The following is a 22,366-nucleotide window of genomic DNA, read 5'->3' on the forward strand; positions in this document are numbered from 1 at the left end:
GAAGCTGGGATCCAATCCAACATGACTAATGTCCCTATAGTAAAAGACACAGGCACACAGGGAGACCACGTGCAGAGGTTGAGTGATGCGGCTACAAGCCAATGAATGCCAAGGGTTACTGGCCGCCACCAGGAGCTGGGAGAGGAGCATGCAAGAGGTCTCCTTCAGAGCCTCCAGAAGGAACCAACCCTGCTGCCATCTTGATTTTGGACTCCTGGACTCCGGAACTGTGAGGGAGTAAATCTCTTTTGTTTTAAGCCACCCAGTAGGTAGCAATTTGCTATGGCAGCCCTCAGAAACGAATACACCCTCCCTGAGCCAGTTTTCAGGTCCCTTCGTCCTTTAGAACCCACATTTAATGTCCAGAAGATGTCCTGGGAGCAAGAACTTGATTCAATTGTGTGGGACCCTGGGTCTCTTCCCCACTGTGTTCACAGAGGAGGGACAGAAGCTCCCGGGCGCTGTCCAGGTTCACCTGGGTTTGGTTACGCTATTGCTGGTGTTTTCCAATAAGTCTACAAATAAATTATGTGTGTGGGGAGGCGCTGGAGGGCTTTGGGGGCGTGCTGGCTCGCTGCGGGCATCACTGCTTTCCTTTGATGGGTCTCAGGCAGGGGAGTAGCATGAACCAAGCAGCATTTTCAAAACACCACCCCAGTCACTCTGCGGAGAACGGACTATGTTGGGTGTGGGCCAAGCACAGAGCCAAGGAGAACAGCTAGGAAATTACTGTAGTTGAGGCACCAGATGTGGTGGTTGCCGCCAGCGTGGTGTTGAAGGCAGAGGAGGGGCAGCTTTCCTGAACACATTTGAGAGTGCTGGTGGACTGCGTGTGCATGTTTTGGGGAAGAGGAACAGAGTGGAAAGGAACAGACAGAGATGGGCCCATTTCATGGCAGGTACTTTCACATCAGGTTCTTCCTCTCCCCATCACAACAGGCCAGGTCCAGGCCCTAGAGAATGACTTACCTAGCACCACCCAGGGGCTGTGGCTAAGTCAGACTGGGCCTCTCCTCTTCACATGGTCCGTAGTCCACTGTCCCTTCTACCGCACCCTCGGTCTGTCCTAACCTGCAGAGCTCACCCTGTTCCAGGCACTGTGCTGGCCTCGGCCTCCTTCCATTGAGGCCTCTGTGCCAACAGCCCTTTTGACCAGAGCGTGGGCTGGTGTGATGTGCACTAAAGGGGGCGGTGTAAACCCAGAAACACATCAAGCAGCTCTGCTCTTTGCCATCATCATAATTCTGGAAATGTAGCTAAAGGAAATAATGTAAAAGAGAAAAGCAAATACATGAAGATGTTTACCGAAGCCTCATTTATACTGGAGAAATACGGGCCAGTGTGTGAACGTCCTAGACGGTGTGGTTGAGTAAATCGTGGTAATGCCACTTGATGGGACATTATGCGGCCATTAAAATGCTAATACTGTTGTAACTATGATATACTTTTCAGTGAGGAAAAAAGCATTAAAAACTATAGGGATGCAATAATTACAATTACATAAAAATTTCATGTGCTTGTAGACAGGGACCAGAAGGAGACAGAAAAAGAAAAATGTGAGATTCTGAGTAACTGAAATTGTTTTCCTTTTCTCTTACTATTATTACATTTTATAAGTAGAAACAACTAACTTTTTTTTTTTTTTTTTTTTTTTTTTTACAAATTTAAGATTTGTGCTAAACTCCAATTTAACCGGTTAACTATGGAAGTTGGTTCACTGGGCATCTGCTGAGCTAACCAAATGTTATTGAGACACAGGAGGAATCGACCTCAGAGTGTTGTTTTGTTTTGTTTTGTTTTGTTTTTGCTCCAGAAAACCTTTTCGTTGTTGGCGTATCAGTGACTTTGGACACTGGGTTTTCCAAACCTTGACAAAGAAAACCTTGCTTTCCTCAGCTGGAAACCAATGTCACAGGTGCATTTTCCCTGTGCAAACACTCTCGATTTACTGACAGAGACTTAACAAAGCCAGGATTGCAGCTTTCAAGGTTATACCAAGGGCATTGCCTACCCTAAGACTCCTATAGGTCAGGATATGTTTCCCACCAACGGATTCCTGAGCCCCTGGCAGAAAACACCAGGTTGATAATTAACAGCTGACTCCTCCATCTCACCCTCCAGCTGAGTGATGCTGGTCCGATGGAATTTTCAGGTTGGTAGAGGGGGAATTCTGTGTCTCAAAAACCTCAAATAGCCATCAAGATAACCTACTCAGGGCCTGATTTGGGGGTGATTTTCTCATTTACGCGTGTGACTAAAGTTCCAGCATGATTAACTGGTGTCACTGGATTCAGCGTCTGTGGGGATGATGTGACAGCCACGAGACCACACCAAGCGCAGTGCAATCACAGCAAATCGCAGTGCTCCTGGGCATGGTGAAACAGACTCTGCCATTGCCGCCATGGGCTTTTTTTTTTTTTTCAGGTGAACACACAAATATAAAACAGTCTGTAGCAACATCTTTCTTCCCAAGACAAGAATGCAGAAGGGAATCCAGGATGGCTCAAGATACTACACAAGGGAGATGGTTCTAGTCAGAGTCCTGTATTAAAGAGAGTTGCATGTCTGCGATATGTGCCTACAAGTAGACGGATTTAGGCAAACAGACAAGGACTAGAAGAGAACACGGCAAAAGAAAATGTGAGGTACTCTTCCTTTCCCATATTTCTTTGACATTAAATAATTTACTGCTCCAATTAAAACTGAATAGGTTGTTTTGTGTGTGTGTTGGGGGGTGGAATGCAGGCCAAATGAAGTCATGCATTTGTCAAACATCCCTTGAGCATCCATTATGTGTTAGGCGCTGTTACGGATGTTGGGGAAGCATCAGTGAGTAAGACGAAGTCCTTGCCCTGAACTCTAGTGACACCCACGTCACTATAATGCAATGCAAATATACTCCAGAATGTTGTCACTGGAGGAGTGTCTAAACCTGTCGGAGGAGGGAAGAGGAAGTCTCCTTGAAGAGGCAGCGATTGAGATGACTGGGAAGCAGGCATCACCCCAGCACACAGGAAGTGGGTAAGGGGGAGGGGCCCTCAAGGCAGAGCATCAAGGTAAGAGCAGCTCCTGTAGGGGGCTGCCAATGAACAGTCTGGACTTGCTGGAATATCGAGTTGGAAGCAGAAGATGTCCAGGAAGGAGACAAACGAGGTCGTGGAGGTCAGGGCGCTACGCAAAGAGCTCACAGTATGTTCTTCTGGGGAAAGGCTGCCCACGTCTGCTGGGCCTGCGTGTCTGACAGGTTGCCCTGGAACTTGGAGAAACACCACCAAGCACAGAAGACTAGCCGGCGATGGAGGCAAGAGTCTTGGAGGAGCTGAGACCCCCCACCACCACCAAGGCAGGAGGGTAAGTTCAGAGAGACTGCAGTGGCTCTCAAATCTGGCTGCACAAGGGACTCCGGTCTCCAACTGTAAGTATTGCCTGACTCGCCCCTAAAATTTCTGACTCAGTGGCTTTAAGGAAACCCTGGGCCTCCCTGTCTCTGCAAAACTCTGCGGTTTGAAAGTTCAGCCGGGTCTGAAAGCAGCTGATTTGGACTGTCAAGTCCACTCCCTCTCTTTTCCTACCTTCTCCCCTCCCTCTCTTTCTAGAACTGTCCACTAAGCCCTTACTACAGAGCAAGAATTTATTAAGGTTAAAAAGTACCGTAGAAGTTGAGGACTAAAGAAAAAGGAAAAGGCCTTTCATCCTTTTAGTGTTTCTCAAACTGAAAAACTTGTAAGCCCTCCAGCGTAACTGTGCAGCTACCCCACACCGCAGGACTCCAGGCGCTCTGGCCGGAGACACGCAACTTGAGCACCGTCAGCTCACCTGGGGGCTGGACTTCATTTACTGTGAGTGAAACTTCAAGCTGAACGTGGTCACTGGGCTCTCCTGTTACCATTTTGATCACAGAAGTCATCATTTTGTGGCCCAAGACAGGTGTCCTTTTTTTTAAAGACAATAATTGATTTGATAATGTGAAACTTGATTAAGCTGCCATGGCCGTCTACAGAGAGCCCTGCCTACTTTGACATTGCTAGGCAGATGTTTGAAAAGGGTTTTTTTTTGTTTTTTTTTTGTTTTTTTTTTTTTTTTTTGTTTTTTGCTTTCAAAATTGATTTGGAATGGAAAACTTTTTTCCAGTATTGAGAAATATCACCAATTTGCCTTCTGCAGTTTTCCTTTGATACTGATACACCAGACAGTGCATATTTATGTCAGAAATTCACGTCAGAACCCTCCCAAAGCCATCGGGTCATGCACGCCACTCAGCTGCGTACGAGGGGAGGGGCAGGGCTTTGAATACCGCTGTTCAGCTGCAGAACAGTTCAGGATGAATGGGATTTGCAAATAGAAATCACAATGATGAAGCCACATCTGCTGAGGACCGTGAAGTCTCCTCCTCCCAATCCAAATCCACCTGCTTTCTCCCACCCACCTCCCTGTGCCAGCCTCGTCCATCAGCACCAACTGAACACCGCTCCTCACGGCTTTGATAGTTCTAGTTGGGAAGACACAACGTGGAGCAGGAGAAGGTTTCCAGGCTAAGGCTGGTTCTAGACTTCAGTTCCCCTCATTGTCTCAATGCCCCTTTATAGCCCCCATTTGCAAGCTCACAGCCACCCCAGTCAGGTGGACTGGGCATGACTGGGAAGTTCAGTATCAATTTCATTTTCATTTTGTTGAGTGCCTTTGGAGAAAGCAGCATGGCTAACTAGTTAAGTGGACAGGCTTTGTAATCAAACCAGGTAGGAAGGAATCCAGGTTTCACTTACAAGTTGGGTGATCTTAGGCAAGTTATATTCCTTCTTTAAGCCTCCGTGTTAAGTAGGGATAATGACCCTCACTTTGAAGGGTTGTAAGGCTTGAGATGGTGATTAAGTACTCTGAGTGGTACATGGTAATTACCGGGGTTTCAGTGGGGTCCTAACAAAAAACAGATGGACAACCAAGGAACTATTTACACTGTAGGGGAGGTGATGGAAACAAGGCCCCAGGCAGTGGAGGGGGGATTTAGTAAGGGAGAGAGCCGTGGAGATAGGAGTCAGTTCAAGAACCTATACTTCAATTAAAAAAAAAAAAAGAGCTGGAAGGTCACCTTGAGAGGAGCTGTGACTTTCCCTGATGAGAAAGGACAAAGCTGGCAGTTAAGCATCACGTGATCTGGGACATCACGATCACCCAGAGTCCTATGTCAGGACAGATTCTGAGGCCACATCAGAGTTCAGTGGAAGAGCATACCCTGATCGATTGTTGATGTCTATCACAAAGATGGCATTAGGAGTGGGGGCCACACACACGCCCCATATTCACCTCCATTTGTTAGCAAATAAGCAACTAGAGACCAATTTTACAACAAGGAGGAAAATATGAGCACCAGATTTCTGTCTGAGTTTGTACACATTGCTCTGCTCTCCTCCCTGAGATCCACTTCTACTGAACAGAGAGCTGTTACTTTGAGCAGAGTCCTACGATCCATGGGAGGCATAGGATCAGCTCTGACTGCAACTGACAAGCCCGTCGAGAAGGAAAAGGAAAGCAACGTTCAAGCTTTGCCAACCAGCTGCTGACAAAGAACCAGGTCCCTCCCATCCTGCCCTAAAAATTCCATCTTACATTCTAGGAAGGGCGATCAACACACCCCAAAATAGAATGATTAGAAAGTAAAATATGGCCTGTGGACTCAGGGCATCAGAGAGCCATTAAATGGGATAAAGTAGATTATACTGACATGGGAAAAGGTTTGACACGGTGGAAACTCAAATTCTGCAACGTGGTCATAATCATGCAAAAGATGTAAATGTGCAAGGACTAGAAAAAAAATAAACCCCTGTGACAATGGCTGGTGTGTGAGGGAGCGGGAATGAGGGTGACTTTCCACTCCCCATCTTTAAAACACCACGAAATGTGGTTATAACATCACTAACATTAACAAAGAATAAGTTCCTTTTAAAAGTCAAGCAGTCATAAGGAAGTAGATATCTAAATATCTATTACAGCTATCGCTTTAACCATGATTCAAGTCTGAGTTACAGTTTTAGTCATTAGACAAATGCTTACTGAGGGCCAGATTTATGCCAGGTGCCGTTTCAGGTGCCTGAGGTGTAACTGTAAAAGAGATCCCTAATCTTGACAAGTTCACCTATTATCAACTGAGTTCTACGAGTGTAATGTAAACTCACTGGTCACTGAACCTCATCTGGTCTATTATAAATTATTGTAAGGCCTAGGGCATAATCTTACGACTTTCTATGGTCACATCAGGTCATATATGTGGGCTAACTGATGTCAAGAGTTACTCTTGGCTATCACTGTACTCCAGCCACCAGAGGGAACCTCTCCAATCTTCATTCATTACACCATCAATCAGTCAGTCTGTCTGTCTGTCTATCTATCCGTCTATCTATCTAACAATCTATCTATCTGTCTGTCTCTCACCAACTGTTTTCTAGGCACTGTGCACAGCACTCGGTTCTCCAGTGGAGGATATGTGGGTCTTGCCTTCATGGCACTTAACAGCACAGGGAGACACATCTGTCAATAAATATATATAAAAATTATGAATTGTGACGTATGTTATTCAGGAAGCGGCGGCAGTGATAGAGAACAACAGGTGAGCAGGTGGGGTCCTACTTTAAAGACTGTTAGGGGGCGCCTTTCTGAGGAAGGAGCCTGCATGGAAGGAGCTGGAGTGTGAAAACGTGTTGGCCATGGACAAGGAGATGGAAGAGCTTTCTGTCGGTGAAGGGCTCCATGTGCAGTGAGCCCGCAGCAGGAGGGAAGGCGGCATGCTGGAGGATGTTAACGGAGGCCAGCGAGACTAGACTAGAGAGGAAAGGAGAGTAGAAGGTGCAAGGTCTCTGAGACCCAAGTTAGCATCTGGGATTTAATGCGACATGCAGTATCTCTCTACGTTAAGTTAATAAAACCTTGGGAGACATAAAAGATAGCTTACATTAACACAGAGAATTTTGAAACTGTAAAGACATCAATTACACCCCCCATGTTGTTCTATACATTCAGCGTAACTCTAATCAAAACTACAACAGCAGTTTTCATTAAATTTGATAACTAAATCCTAAAATGAAAGAGCCAAGGGCAAAAATATGCCAGATATCTCTAAAGCAGGAGCAGGAGGCGGGATCTGCTCTGTCGGAGGTCAGGACTGGCTGTGAAGCCGTAATGGCTCTGACTGTGAGGCTGTGACAAATGGCGGCCAGTGGACAAGAGAGCTCAGAAACAGGTGAGCGCACTTAAGGAATTCTGGCGCTTGTCAGATGCGGCCTGGCAGAAGGCGCGAAAAGCATGGCTATTATTAAAAGGGCCCAAGAAATGTAGGAGAAGACTGACAGTTACTAAAAGGACCTGGGAAATGTATTTATCCACACTGGGAAAAACGAATTTTGCACCTCATCTCACACCATACACAAAAATTAACTGTGGTTAGACAAAGGACTTAAACTTACAGAACACAACTATTCAACTTTTGGTGGAAATATAGGAAATCAGCTTTCTCACTTTAGGGAACAGCTCCTTAAGGACACAGAATATGCGATCTATATAAGCAATGACTGATAAAATTGACTGTATTATAATTAAAGGCTTTTGCTATCAAAAGATACCTTATAGGAAGTAAAAATGGCAAGTTACACACGTAACTGACAAAATAATACAAAAAGCATATTAAAAACTACTACATGTCAATAAGAAAAGGATGGATAATCCATTAGAAAAATGGGCAAAATATATGAGTAGACATCCTACAAAAAGTCAATACAAATGAGTAACAAATACATGAAAATATATTTAACCTTATTAATAACTGAGGGACTACAAAGCAAGACAACAAGAAGATGCCATTTCATAACAAAATTAAGAATATTGACCAGACCAATATTGGAGAGAATTTGAAACTGTAGAAGCTCTTATATTTTGCTGGCATGAGTGTAAATTGGGGAGACTAGTTTGGGAAATAATTTTGCATTTTTTTGTAAAATTGAATATTTATTTACCATATGACCTAGTTTCTGGATATAAATATGAGAACATCTTGCACATATGCAATAGGAGAGATGTCCAAGGATGCTCATATCATCACTGTTGATAAAGGCAACATCCTAGAAGTAATCCCAATGCCCATCAAGGGCTAATGGATAAATGCATTGCACTATCTTCACACAATGGAATATTACACAGCAGTCAAGATGAACACACTACAGATGTACTCATCAACAGCTACATAATATGGAATAAAAGTGTTCTTCTAAATGTTATAAACAACTGAAAATCCTCTATTGAAGTTAAAAGACTAACAAAACAAAATAATATGCCTTTAAGGAATGCACACAAGTAATAAAACTATATAAAATGCAAAGGAATTCTATCTAAGATTCAGGACAGTGGGAGGAGTCGGGAGGTTGGGATGGGAGGAGATCATTATCAGATATTGTCAAAGTTCTGGTTGTCCTGGTAACTGGTATGTAATTGCAAAAGTGAAATAATGAATAAATACAAAACAGGGTCATGCACAGATCAATGAGGAAAGTGTTTCATAAAACGAGGAGTAAGATTAATTCAATTTTGGGTATCTGGGTGGTAGGTCAAGGAAGGAAGGATCCTTTGAATCTGTCTGGGCCAATTCTACCAGGTCACAGAGGTAGAGACCAAGGCTCAGGCAGGGAAAGTCAATCTTAGGTTTCTTAATAGCATAGCTTCACTATTTGACTTGCAACTGACACACACGTGCTAAAACAGTGCATAAAATAAAAGGGAGATCAAGAAAGCAATGGTGACTTTTATGAAATATATTTTGAAGGGCTCTGAAAAAGACCTGGTAATTAAATATGCATGCATGTTTGTATTGAGTCTGTAATGATACAGGCCAAGGTCCTGTACTCAGGTGTAAATTTTAAGGAACTACTTTCCTCTTGATGAAGAATGAAGAAAAAGTAGGCAGAGAAAAGGATCAGAGTGAGGAGAAGAAATCCACCTGCCATTGTCTGAGGCCAATGAAAGGATAATGTCTGAATCACAACTTTGAATTCCAGCCTCCAGGGACTTCAGAATGAAGGCTCAAAATGCCCTGATGATAAATGAACACATGCCATGTGCCTTCATTTTTTAGTCCCAAACAAAGAGTTGTTCTGACCAAAACAGGAAGGAAAGAGCCAGCCAGTTAAAAGCAGCAAACAACCCGTGCCGCATCGCCCTGTCCAGGTAGAATTCCAACAGGAGTAACAAGGTAAAAGATCTAGGATGAAAAGAGAACAGCTTCTGATGTTTAAAGAGACACTCGGCAACTTAAACACTGCCTCTGGGCACAGTTTATTGAAAGGACCATGTAGCCAAGGAGAGGGTTCCATCACTAGCCACGTGGTGGTGTGTACAGGCCGTTCCTCTACGAAGTCCTCCGGGTGCACAGTGCATCAAAACAGTTTCCCTCCCATGTAAGGGACATGAAGGAGAGCCCCAGCTGTGTCAAATGCAGAACTACCCTTTTATTTCCTTCCCTCCACTCTCCTAGGATAACTATAAATGCACATGATTAAATTTAACCTGCAGGGTTTTTTTTTTTTTTTAACTCAAAATTTTCCTTTAGCAAAAGCTCTGGAGAGGAATTATGGGCAAAAGTTTATGAGAAATAGCTGGGAGCCCATGGAAATAACAAGGGGTTTCTCCCATGACATTCCTATGGCATGGATATGAGGTGACCTGGAGTTTCTCCTGAGAAAACAGACGTAGCACTGTGTCTCCGATGTCTACTATAGTTTAAGAAATAGAATAAGTCCAAGGATGCAATCGAGAACATGGGTACAGGCCAAGGGTGAAGGCTTCACACACACATGCAGGCACACATACATACATATGTGCATGCATGTGCAAATATGTATATATGTACAACTACATAAACACACAAAACTGACATGCTTAGAGACACATACACCAAGACAAATATACTTAACCACATGCACTTACTGGAGGAATATTTTCCATGCAGTAACTTCTACTGTTTTCTTACAGCTAAGCTGAATGATTAATATTTATTGTGAAAAACCTTTTTATTGCCAGGAGAACATGATTTGTTGTTCTTTAGGTAACAAGTGCTATGCATCTGTTGATTCCCACTGTCACTTTACCTGGCTCCATCACAAATACCCGTGTTGTAATAGACAAAAAGAAACACCCCGAGGCAAATACATAGTCATCCTTGGTATTCCACAAGTGGACTACAGGCAGGTCTAATGGTCCCACTTAGATAAATGCGACTTACTCACATCAGAACGCAACTTTCTCTCCTTCCAGACTTAAGAGTGCCAGAAATCATTCTTTTCAACCCAGAGCTGTTTCTATTGAAACACCTGTCAACCTGGCCTGTCAGCCCAGCAGACCCATGTATGGCATCTACCCAGGGATGCCTGCATTTTTCAAGTCTCTGGAAGAGAAACATCCCACGGAGGCTGAGTGATGGGCTGAGGGTTAGGAAAAATGGCTCTTTGACATTCCAGGGCTCTGACTTTAAAGACTTAGGGAAAGCCTCTGGGCAAATCTATTAAACTTTGTGTGTGTGTATGTCTTTTTTAATCTCACAAATAAACAACAGAACTAACTTCTACTACAAAAGGAGAGGGGGAAGTATTTGTAAAGTAAAAATCTGTGGCAGACTCTGGCGTCACAGCTGCAGGATGCCATCAGTGAAATTCAAAAGTATATTGACAGAGTGATACGGTCTTGTGGGTCTTCGATTACTCCACAAACTGTTTGTTTCGCAACCTTGAGGGGGAAAGGCCAATGTTTCTTGAATTTGAGCCTTAAAATTAGTGCCTAGCACCTGTGTGTGCATGAGAGAGTTGGCTATAGTATAACATCAGATTCCAGAAGAGGGAAAATAAAGGCAGGGGAAGGCCAGAGTCAAGACTGTGTTTCCTTAGCAAGTGCTTGGCTAGGGTAACATTTCAGAGTGGATTGGCTGGATTCTTGTTATGCAGTGCTCCTTAAAAAAAAAACCCTACATGGATATAACTTCACTCCCAGAGCTCCTGATTTATTTGAACTGCAGTGAGGCCTACTCATTCATCCATTTATTTATGTATCTACCTACCCACATATTTATTTATATTTTGGGGGCTCCCAAGGTATGATTCTAATCTCCAGCCAGGTTTGAGAACCACTAAACTTGTCAGACAAAAAATTCACCATTATCCCTTGTTAAGATAAAGTTTAAGTCCACATACTCACATAAACATACTATATGCAAGCCTTTCTTTTAGGTCCTGACAACATACAAGAGAGCAAAAATAAATATGACCAGTATCAGTTCAAGACAAAAGGTCATTACGCTGGAGAACCAGGGAAGAGCTAGTGTCACAGTTCAACTCTGAAGGTTGTCTGTGGGCAGAATTCTACCTTACTCAGGGGGGCTCAGTCTTTTGTTCAAATCAGAGCTTCAATTGATTAGATGAGGCCCATCCACATTATGGAGGGAAAGCTGCTTTATTCAAAGTCCACTGACATAAACGTTAATCTCATCTGAAAAAAAAAAAAAAACCCTCACAAAAATACCCAGAATAATGTGTGATCTCACATCTGGGTACCACGGCCCAGCCAAGTTGACACATAAAATAACCATCACGTGGCCCATGCCTTTATGGGGCTAAAAGTTCAGTAGGGGACTAGATGATACCAAAACACACAAATGAAATAAGTGCAGACTGTGAAAATTGTTTCAAAGAAATAAGCACATTGCTGGAGAGTGGACAGTACAGGGAAAAGCCTCATGGAGGTGAATAGGAAGGAGCCGACCACAAGAGATATAAAGTGAAGTGTTATAGGCAGAAAGGATGACATTCATAAAGTCACATGAGCTGCAAGGAACTGGCTGAGCTTGAGAACGTGTTAGAAGGTTAGAGGGGCTGGTACACAGAAAACAATGGGAAGAGAGGCAGGAGATGAAGTTAGAGGGGCCAGATCTTCAGGGCTCTAAAGTTAAGATGAAGTCAAAGCAGAGAAGTACCTCCTTGAATTGACCTTTTAACATGCTCTGTCTGGCTGCAATGTGGAGAAGTGGAATAGGGGAGATGTGGATGGGGGATGGGCAGGGAGGTCCCGAAGTGGTCCAGGCACCAGATGAGTGCTCAGAGCACGGTGGTGGTGGAGATGAGGCCACGTGACCTGACTTGTGTCTATTTTGGTGGAAGACATGATGGAACTTTCTAGAGCATCTCATGTATGTCAGGTGGGGAGGAATGGATGATTCCCACATTTCTGGCTTAAACGATTCAAAAGAAACAAGAGCTTTCTTCCTAGTTACCAGCCTGTCTCAAGTTATACTCACTAGCTGCCTGCATTATGCAAACTGTGTATCCTAATTAACGTAGATCCAGTTTAAATTATGCAAATTCTTGCTTTGGGCTGTATTAGTCACTTCCTGCCTCTACTACCTTCTGCCCATCAAGAACCACATCGCATTCTCCCCACTGACCCTCTGTGGACCAGAGCCATAAGCATGTCTGAGGTGAATGCGCCCTGAGAGACCAATGCATCGAAGACAAAAGGAAGGAAGAGGATGAGCCTGAACATCCAAATGGAGTCAGTGCCTCCTACGGGCCTCTCTGGGATGCTCCTCTGTGCTCATCCACCCAGCTGGCCCCTCTCTCCATCAACGTGCGTCTGCTCCAGTCCCGGGCAGAACTCCTCTCTGTCTCAGAACACACGCCCAGCCTTCTTGCAGTGAGCTCTAATGGAATGTTGATTCGTGAGGCCCATGCTTTTCGTTCAGATCAAATGCAACCATCTCTATGCCGGAAGGATACTGACAACCCTCCGACCCATGCCATCTTTTAAAGTGGCTCTGGCACAAGAACACCGCCTTGTTTTACTGAGCCGGAGTCTGTGTTTTATTTAACTCTGAACGCCAGGCGCCTAGAATAGCTTGCAAGATAAATGTCAATCAACTCTAGCATAATCAAGACACCCATTCCTGCCTCATTAGGGTCCTCTCATTCCCTTTAAGCTTCTCAGATTTATACACTGTAATTAGAAACTTGGTGATTGTGACTGCTAAACAGGAAGACTTACTGGGAAGCTTCACATGTCTGAATTTTAAATATTTTTACACGTCGTTAACCCGGTTGCCAGTATAACATCTTCTGGCCCAATTCCCTCACACTGTGTGATATTTATTTTTGGACAGAGATGAGAACAATTAATTGAATTGAAACACATATTGATTACTGTTTTTCATGAACTCTGAACAGCTTGTCTCTAAATGATTTTATTGAGGAGTTTTTAGGCAACTGTTTGGCTGGATTAGTTCCCCTGCTACTGCATTCAGGCTGTAAGTGCCTGTCTGCAGTTGCCATGGTCTGCTTTCAGTGAGTCGTGTTGTTCACAAGAGCAGAGTCAGAATGGAAGAGGCCATGCCAATCCTCTTCACAGACAGGCCCTGATGGGGTCACCCTGAAATCTCTTCAAACCCAAGGAGGGCTCCAGAAGAGTCTATATAAATGGCATGGTTTCCACATCCTTGGTGAAAATACTCAGCTCTCTGGATCCCATGTGAGCAGAGATATCCCTCAGTTCATTTAGCAGCCACATTGTCATCCAAGGACTGAAGTGTTTGTATCAAAGAGAGCGTTCCAGATCCAGATCAGGACATTTGAGGACGTGTCCTAGACCAGTGCGTCTCCCACTCTCAGGTGTGTGTGTGTCATCTTGTTAAAACGCAGACTCTGATTCAGCAGGTCTGAGCTGGAGCCTGAGAGTCTGTGCATCCGACCTGCTCCCAGGAGATGTGGATCGGCTGAGACATGCGGTCTTTGACCTTCCTTCTCTCCATGCACTACCTACCACCCTGTTAGGGAAGTGATCCCAGAAGTGCATTCTGCATCTCCACGAGAGTACAAATCCCCAAAGACCTGAGCCCATGGCCTATGCGTCCTGTTACTCCCTGCTGCAGCAGAGGCGAGGCTGGCTTCAGTGCGCTCTGATAAGCATTCTGAGCTCCTGCTTCAGTGGGCAGGGAGAGAGGTCATGGCTCTTGGAGAATTAGGTTGTTTCAGAGCCCTGGAGTGGCATCAGGGCCAGGGCTAGACTCCCAGCCCTTAGGGATGGGAGGCCGGAATCTAACTGTCCATGGCTCCAGGGAGCTCTTAAGACAAGAACTCCTAACTGATAGGGAAGTGTCAAAGTCCAGAAAGAGGCAGCAGGAAAAACCAGGTGTGACAAAGTTTTCACATCTTCCACCAGTGTACAAGATTTTCCAATAAACAGCTGAGCCCTCACTGCATGAGTTAAATGTCCTTGCCTCCTGGCACATTTTCCAGGTGTCCCTGAGATGTTTATGCACCCTCAGCCATTAGCCGCACAACAGCCAGGTGATCTTTCAAGAATGTAAGTCTGATTCCTTCATTCATCTGCTTCAAATCCTCCTAGGGTGTTCTAATTCTCTCAGAATAAAGCACAAACTCTAGAAATTCTGCACAACCTGACCCTGCCCACCCACTTCCCATTTGCTCTCATCACAGTTCTCCATGCTCACAAGGCTTCAGCACTCTGACCTCCTTCCTATTTGTTAAATATGCCAGAGTCATTCCTACCACAGGACCTTTGCACTAGCTGTTTTTCTTCAAGAGTCATCAGTGCTTTGCCTTTGAAGTCTCTGGCCACAGGCAAGGTTTCAACAGCAGAGGAACTCCCAAGTGAGGTAGAAAACTGTGATTCTGTGGGTTTGACATGGATTTCTTTTCCTCTTGACTCTTACCCAGTTGAAGGCTGGAACAGCTTGACACCTTCATGTTACAAAGCGAGGACTGAAGCCCAGAGACTGAATAAGACATAATCAAAGTCACTCAGATTTGGAGGGAACAGAACTGTTTGAGGATGGACCCAGAGGTTGTGACCTGGACTCAAAGGGAAGGGATTTTAATATTCATGTACATACTACCTGAACCTCCTGTGTTTTACAATATTTACACAGTCATAGCTCTCCTTCACTCTTCCCTCGTCTTGGCTTTTGACTTTGCTGAGTTCAAGGTTGTACAAAGGAAGTCAGAGACAATCCGGAATTTCTCCTCCATTTGTGTTGTCCTATTTTCTTTGCCACAAAATACACTTTTTGACATCAGAAGAGGGTGATTTGTAATTTATGGATTTCTCTCTAGAAATTACAACCAGAAACTAATTTAAAAAATCAAATTGGTTTCATCTAATTAAATTTGGAAATTGCCTCATAAACACGTATTCCGTTAAAAATGTCTTTAAAAGCAAGGTCTCCTGCTCACTGTCTGAGGCAGGACTGGGCTGAGCCCAGCGTGGAGGAGACTCCCCACCTCTCTGCTCAGGAGGACACACTCTCTTATCAGTTGCTGAAAGTTTCTAAAGAACAGCGTGGCCTAGAGCAGTGCTTCTCAAACCCGAATGCCCATGTGAGTCGCCCAGGGGTCTGGCGAAAAGGAAGACTGATTCGGGAAGTCTGGTGGGGGCTGCGCTGCCGTGCTTCTAACCGGCTCCTGCGTAAGGCCAACGCTGCTGGCCCGTGGACCTCACTGACCGAGGGGCAAGACGTCGGCACTTGAATCCTGGACCCACGGATTTGCCATCTCGGCTGTATGATCTTGGTCTTCTCATGTCACCTCACCAAGTCTCAGCTGCCTCATTTTCATGTAATGATAAAGGCCAACATGGGTTAATGCTATTTCTAAATGCCGACACGTTTATGTTCCTTAACAAATATAAATGGGCGGTTACCTAATGTACCCAAGGTTACGACAGCAAGGAAGTGGCAGAGCTGGGATTCAGCTCTAGGCTGCCTGACCTCAAAAGTCAACGTTCTTACCTTCTGAGGCCTCACTGGCTTGTGACACACGTGGTCACAGACAAGTTTATGCTCAAAATGCAAAGCCGAAGCCCATGACCTCCTTAGCTCCCTTCACGGCATCCTGCAAGAATACTGACATATTCCCAAAAGGCAACCTCCAGCACTCACGAGCCATCCAGACAGCAGGCAGCCTCCGAGTTCTGCTTCTCTGTAAGACAGCCCACAGGGCAGCCAGGAAGCCACCTGACGGTGTCTCACCACAGCTGTTTCCAGTAGAGTCTATCATGGGAACGCCAACTCCCCAGCAACTGGTCTGTGAACACCCACCAGGCACTGGGTTCACAGGGAAGTGAGAAGAAGGGTGTGTTGTCCTACTCTGTGTGCACCTTTGTGCCTAGAGCTCCAGACAGTGTACCATATAAGCATCCTCACCTCTGTAACACAGCAGGACCCTATGGGGCCTTCCCAGGACAGAACCCCCCCCCCCAGTGCACTCTGCCTGCCTCTTGTCCAAAGAAGAAATTAGCCAAAGAATAAATTTAATCAGAGAAGTGAGAAACTAAGGAAAGCAGTCAAATGAGACAAAATAATAATAGTCTAGCCATGAAGCAAAGTCAGGGAAATTCAGTTCCTCCTCAAGGGCTATGGATAATATTCTGAGCCATATCCCTTGAGCTGTTTTGCAGCTACAGAAACCCCCACCAGGTGGAAGAAGTTAACTACATGATGACCAGACTGCAGCCTTGACATAAGCTGCTCCATCTTATACGGTTCTGAGAACTGGCTTCAAGGAAATGGGAACAAACCACTTCTGGAACCGAAGATGAACTGCACTTGAAACAATCAAGATGACGCTGATCAGACCATCGCATGACCAACCGCAAGATGACCGTCAGAGCCAACTGTGCTGTTCTACATGCAGCCCCTCCTTCCGCCTATACACCCCTAAAACTCCCCTTTAAAAGCTCTTGCTTCCTGATCAGCAGTGGGGAGTTGGCTTTTGGACACAAGTCCACCTTCTCCCCAGCTTGCCAGCCTTCTCAATAAAGCAACTTCTTCTTTCCAACCAACACTTGTATTGGCTTTCAAGGGGTGAGCAGCTGAATCTGAGTTTGGCAACACCTTCGGGAAGCTATTGCTCAAACAGGGTGCGTACCTGTTTATGTTTGCATTCTTGTTCTCTCTCCATCTTTTTCTTTCTTCTTACCATGGAATTGCAATCAGGGGTTTCCTAGCCCAGCCCAGTGTATAATCCTATTAGAGCAAGAAGTATATTGCTCCTGAGGAAGAATTATGTGCAGAGACATGACTCCACCTGTAACAAACATGGCCTAGACCAGTGGTTTCCAAGTGCAGGTAGGCACAAGGAGCAGGGTCTTTTCAGGACAGAACTGTCCTCAATTCAAGGCAAAATGAGAAAAAATGAGATTGTCATGAGTTACTCATAGAGCTAAATTTATTCAATTTAAAGGACTTTTATTCTGAAATTACGTCCTTCCTGTATTTTTGATTGTCTTTTATGAAACGATCTTAGTAAAAGATGGTAATGCCCTCTATTGGTTCCCAAAAACCATTTGAAATGTTACTGGCCTGTGGATTCCAGAAGTCTTCAACATCTGGCACTGAGCCATTTTACATAACAACACCAAGCAACTTAACTCTCTAAGTCCTGGGTCCTTTCCCTCTGCTTTATAAAGAGCAGGTGGCCACACAGGGCAGATCTCTGTTTCATTTGTGTGTATGTGAGCATGAGTGATTAAGGCCTGGGCTTTACAAAGAACAGTGTGTAGCTTTTAAATGACTGGGTTTTCTTTCAGTTGAGTTTTCAATCCCTCTATTCCCTGATAAGGCATTGAACATGTCCTGAGCAAGGTCTATCAGTATGAGTCACTCCTTTCCCTCAGTAACATCCCTAGGAAGGAAGCTTCTCCCAAGCCTGTGGGCCAAGATGGAGATGTTAGCTCTGCTTCTGAGGAATGCAGGATGGAGTGAGGTAGGGTGTTTTCTCCAGCGCTCTGGATGTGATAGACAGTTTTCTTCTCCCTCACAGAGCTCTGAGGTTCATCCAGGTCTCTCTAAAGAATGTCTGTGTCCATCAGATTCATCCTGAATATTTCTCCCCCATCAATACCCCTTGCCTTTCCTCCCCAAAGCTCATCCTCCCTTATGGTGGGGATATTCCTCCCCAAGCTCACTCTCAACAGGTGAACCTTTCTACATGAGCACTCAGTGTCCTAAGTCCCTTCATGAGCCTGTAGTGTGTTTCAGCCTACGATGCTTGTCACCTTTTCCCCCTCAGGCTCCCTAGAGGAACCTTGAAGGAGCAATTACCATCCCATTTTATAGATGAGCAAACTGAGGCTTGAAGAGAGGAAGAACCTGCCAAAGGTCACTTGATGGTGGTAGAGCTACTAGGATACCAGACTCCATCCTTCCAGCTTCATTTTCCATGCCCCTTCCTCTGCATTGCTGTGTTTTTCTATTTTACCCTGTGTCACAATCTTGTGATGCCTCAGAATATAAGGTGTGGGAAGAGAGTAAATCTTGTCCATATCCCAATAAATTAACACTTAGCTGTATCAGCCTTATTGAAGTTTTTCAATAACTTTTGCTTTTGTTTTGCAATGAACTTCTACACAATTTGTTCCCATTTTGAATGTTTTCAGGGAAGCCACATTGTGTGGGGCTGATGGCATTCCTGTCCAAGGACATTCTGCCCCATCTCTGGTATAAGACCCTGCTAATCCTGGGAGAAGGGCTTTCAACACCATCACCTGAGTGGCATTACAATATGCCCTGGCCACAGGGCAATGTTAAAGCTCAGGAATCCTGTACTCCCAGGGTAGAGAATGACATTGAGGTCCTTTTGGAAGCCCAGGGACTGATATGAGTACACTGAGCATCATGTGAGTGCTGTGAATTTCCAGAGGAACTGCAACTGCTTCTCACCAGTCCTGGGCCTTCTTGGCAGCGCCAGGACAATCTGACTCCTTTGCCAGAAAGATCTATCACTCTAATGCCAATCTTCCTTGCCACTGGGGCTATTAAGACAGCTTGGTTGATGCTCTTGCATTTTCCTCCTGCTGTATCATCTGAAATCTTCTGGTCAGTTGTGTCTCACTCACCTTCATGCTCTCAGTGGAGCTCTGCACCCAGTAGGTGTTTGCCAATTTCAAGCTGAAGTAAACTGAATAAATCCAAGCCAAGTGACATAACCAGAGGGGCCTTCTTACCTCATAGAGCGTGATGACTCCGTTGGTCTCATTGGGTGGTTTCCACTGGATGTAGATCTTCTCCTCAAAAGGCCCCCCTTGTATGGATTCCAGAGGAACAGCTCCTGGAACTACAGAAGGAAAAAAGTTAGGAACTTGATGTCACCTTCCATCTCATTTCCCCAGCCTCAGTGATCTAGAACGGGAATCGGCAAAATTTTCCTATACAGGACCAGAAAGTAAATACTTTAGGCTTGGTGGAACATACAGTCCCTGTTGTGACTACTCAGTGTGGCACAGACAATCCATAAATGAATGGGCATGGCTGTGTTCCAAAAACACTTTATTTCTAAAAACAGACAATGGGGCTGGAGCTGACTCCTAGGTCATAGTTTGCTACCCCTTCTCCTGGAAGGCTGGTGGCTTTTCATCTGCAGAGTGAGCAAGTCTGTTCTGGAACTAAACCTGATCAGGATAAAGAGGACATCTGTAGGTCCCAGCTCTGCCAGCAGGTGGGATTCTGGAATTAGACTCTTGCCTTAGGATTGGTATTTGAGAAATGCAAAGTGAACTTCACTATCATTTTCCTAAACCTGTCAAGTTTTCTCCAAGCTATATGAAGTGCTTCCACAGTTTCCTAATCCCTAAATCCACCAGGAACTCTGTGCCTTGAAACATCAGTCTAATTAGAAGATGCCTGCCTCGCTCCAAGAAGGCAGCTAGTTTGTCTGGCTGCTGAGTCTCCAATGCCTGACATACGGTAGATGCATTATAACCATTTGCTGGTTGGACGAACAGGTGAATCAGTGACCTATGCCAGCATTTTGCCCTAATGAGCAAAACCTTTCCTGGGCTGTTTCTGTACCCTGATCAGTCTTCCTGCCGGCATCCTCTTGCTGGTTTCCACCATCATTATGACAGTCTGGAAGATGCAGAACCATAAAATAATGACTCCCCAAACTTACAGTTACAACCCTCTAGAGGATCATGAATTCATGTGAATCATTACTGAATCTGTTTATATTTTGGCATTATAAAAGCAGGTATTTTTACTAAGCGCTTACTCTTTGATCAGATTTTTTACATACATTATTTCATTTAAGCCACAAAACAGCTCTGCCCAGTATACATTATCTTTCGTGCTGATAAGGGAACTGAGGCTAAGAGAATTAAATACCTTGCTCAAGGTCATATGGCTCTTAAGTTGTAAAGAGGGAACTGAACACCTGTCTGTGAGCTTCAGAGCATATACTCTTAATCACCGTGCTTCGCCTCTCTAGATATAGCCACAGCCATATGTTGCAATCAGTTCCCTATTGTTAAATTAAAATATATTTAGTTTTTCTCATTATGGACATGATATACAGAATTTGTTGAATATTAAGAACCTACAAAAAAGGTTTTTTTAAAAAAAAACCAGGACAAAATCACTCATAATCCCTGTATCTGGAGATGTTTTTCTAGTATTTTTATGCCTATGAATATATATATATATATATATGTTATTTTTAAAAATTAAACTGCTACTGTGCATGTTGTGTTGTGTCCTTCTTTTATCGCTAAACAAATCAGTTTGAAAAAAAACCTTAAATGTTCTTCAGAGCCATGCATTTTAATGGCTGCTTAGAGCAAGACAGGCCCCATTACAGTCCCCGATCCTTTATTGGGCCTTAAAGTTGGTTTGAATTCTTTAGGATTGTAAGTAACACGGAAATAAGCATTCTTATAAATAAGTATTTACTTGCGAATCCGCTGACGTCCGTAAGATAAATTCGTGGAAATTAATTTATTGGGCCAAAGTAGATGAACTCTTTTATCCTTAAGGCGTTTGACATATATTATCGTATCGCCTTCCAGAAAGCGTGCGCCATTCTGGGCTCTCCAGAGAGAAGGATGAGAAGGATATGCCAATTCTAAATCCGTGCCACCAATGACTATTTAAAAAAATTAAGTGTATGTATGTGTATCTTTCTTAGAATACTGGAGAGTGCACATTTATTTTTCAGTTTAATTGGCCATTTGCACTGATTCTTTTATGAACATGCTCTCTACACTCTGCTCATTTTCGTGCCTGGCTGTTCATTTCTGTTCATCGCTGTCTTATAATTATAATCTACTTTTTAAGGACTTAAGCTTTTTTGCATAGGTTACAGATACTTTTGTCAGGTTTTCATTTGCTTCTTAAATCTTTTAAGTATGTGGAATCTTATACATATTCAGATCTCTTACGGCTTTTCCTTATCCACTCATCCTTTCCACAAATATTTACTGAATATTTAATACGACCAAGGGATTGTGATGGACACAAGGGATGCACCAATGACAAAGAAAGATACAGTCAAATCCTTGATAAAGCTTGTATCCTGGAAAGGGAGACAGACATTTAAAAAATTAATTATGAGTGTAATTATTTATTTAAGTTGTTATCAGGACTTGGAGATAAAGACATGAGGTGTTGGAAGAATTATAACCAGCAGAGAAAATGTAGTCTGGCAAGTCAGGATACTAAGTGGAAAGTGAGAGTCAATGGATAAGTAGAAGCCACTAGGACGAGCATGAAGAGGGTGGGTGTTGAGTGTGAACAGCTTTGTGCGGGGAAGAGTGGAAGGAGAAAAGCCATCCTGAGGAGGAAAGATGGTAGCTTGGACCAGGGTGATGGCAGTGCAGAAGAGATGAAGATTGTGTAGATTTGAGTGTGCTAAACTCAAGTAATTTAGCAGTGATGGAGAGAAGAGATGTGTCAAGGAAGACCCTGGCTCTTCTGTTTTATACAAATGGGGTGGGTCAGAGGGTTGTTTCTAGAAAGGGAGCCTTAGACGATGACTAGTTTTGAAAAGGAAGCTGGCAAGCTGAGTTTTGTCATAATTCATTGCAGGTGTATATAGAACACCCAGGAGGCAATGTTGAGTAACAGCTGGGCATAGGAGATGGTGGAGGCCAACGTTTAGAAACTGAAATAAGGGCAAGGAATAGATCTCATAGCAAGACTGCAGAGGGGAACAAAAGCAGCGTGGCGGGGACTAAGGCAAGAGGAACTCCAATCTTAACAACAAAGACAAACTCAGAAACTGGGAAGCCGTGTTCAGAGAGCTGATGGAAAACCAGGAAGGTGAGCTGTCCTTGAAGCAGCCAAGGGAGGATCAAAAAGGTATTGGTTAATGGGACAGATGTGGCTGTTGAGTAAGATGCAACCTTATACTTGCCCACTGAATGTTGTGCCTTCAAGGTGACTTGTGAGCCAAGCAAGTGTAACTGAGGGAGAACACTGGTGTCATAAGCCAACCTTCAGTGGGTGAAAAAAGTGGGAGGTAAGGGACTGTGTGGAGACAAGTAAACATTTTGGCTGCGAAAC

At 44.2% G+C, this 22,366-nt stretch overlaps 1 protein-coding gene across 1 annotated transcript in view; it reads right to left on the reverse strand.

Annotated features, from left to right (window-relative positions):
- The window catches only part of LOC102512389 (protein tyrosine phosphatase receptor type T), a 338,884-nt gene that overhangs the window by 297,083 nt on the left and 19,435 nt on the right, over positions 1-22,366 (reverse strand). The window contains exon 2 of the mRNA XM_032462324.1: positions 19,036-19,145. Within this exon, the coding sequence (XP_032318215.1) occupies positions 19,036-19,145 (110 nt within the window). The remainder of the gene's footprint in view (positions 1-19,035; positions 19,146-22,366) is intronic.

The sequence above is a fragment of the Camelus ferus genome, chromosome 19 (assembly GCF_009834535.1).
Source record: "Camelus ferus isolate YT-003-E chromosome 19, BCGSAC_Cfer_1.0, whole genome shotgun sequence".
Lineage (NCBI taxonomy): Eukaryota > Metazoa > Chordata > Mammalia > Artiodactyla > Camelidae > Camelus > Camelus ferus.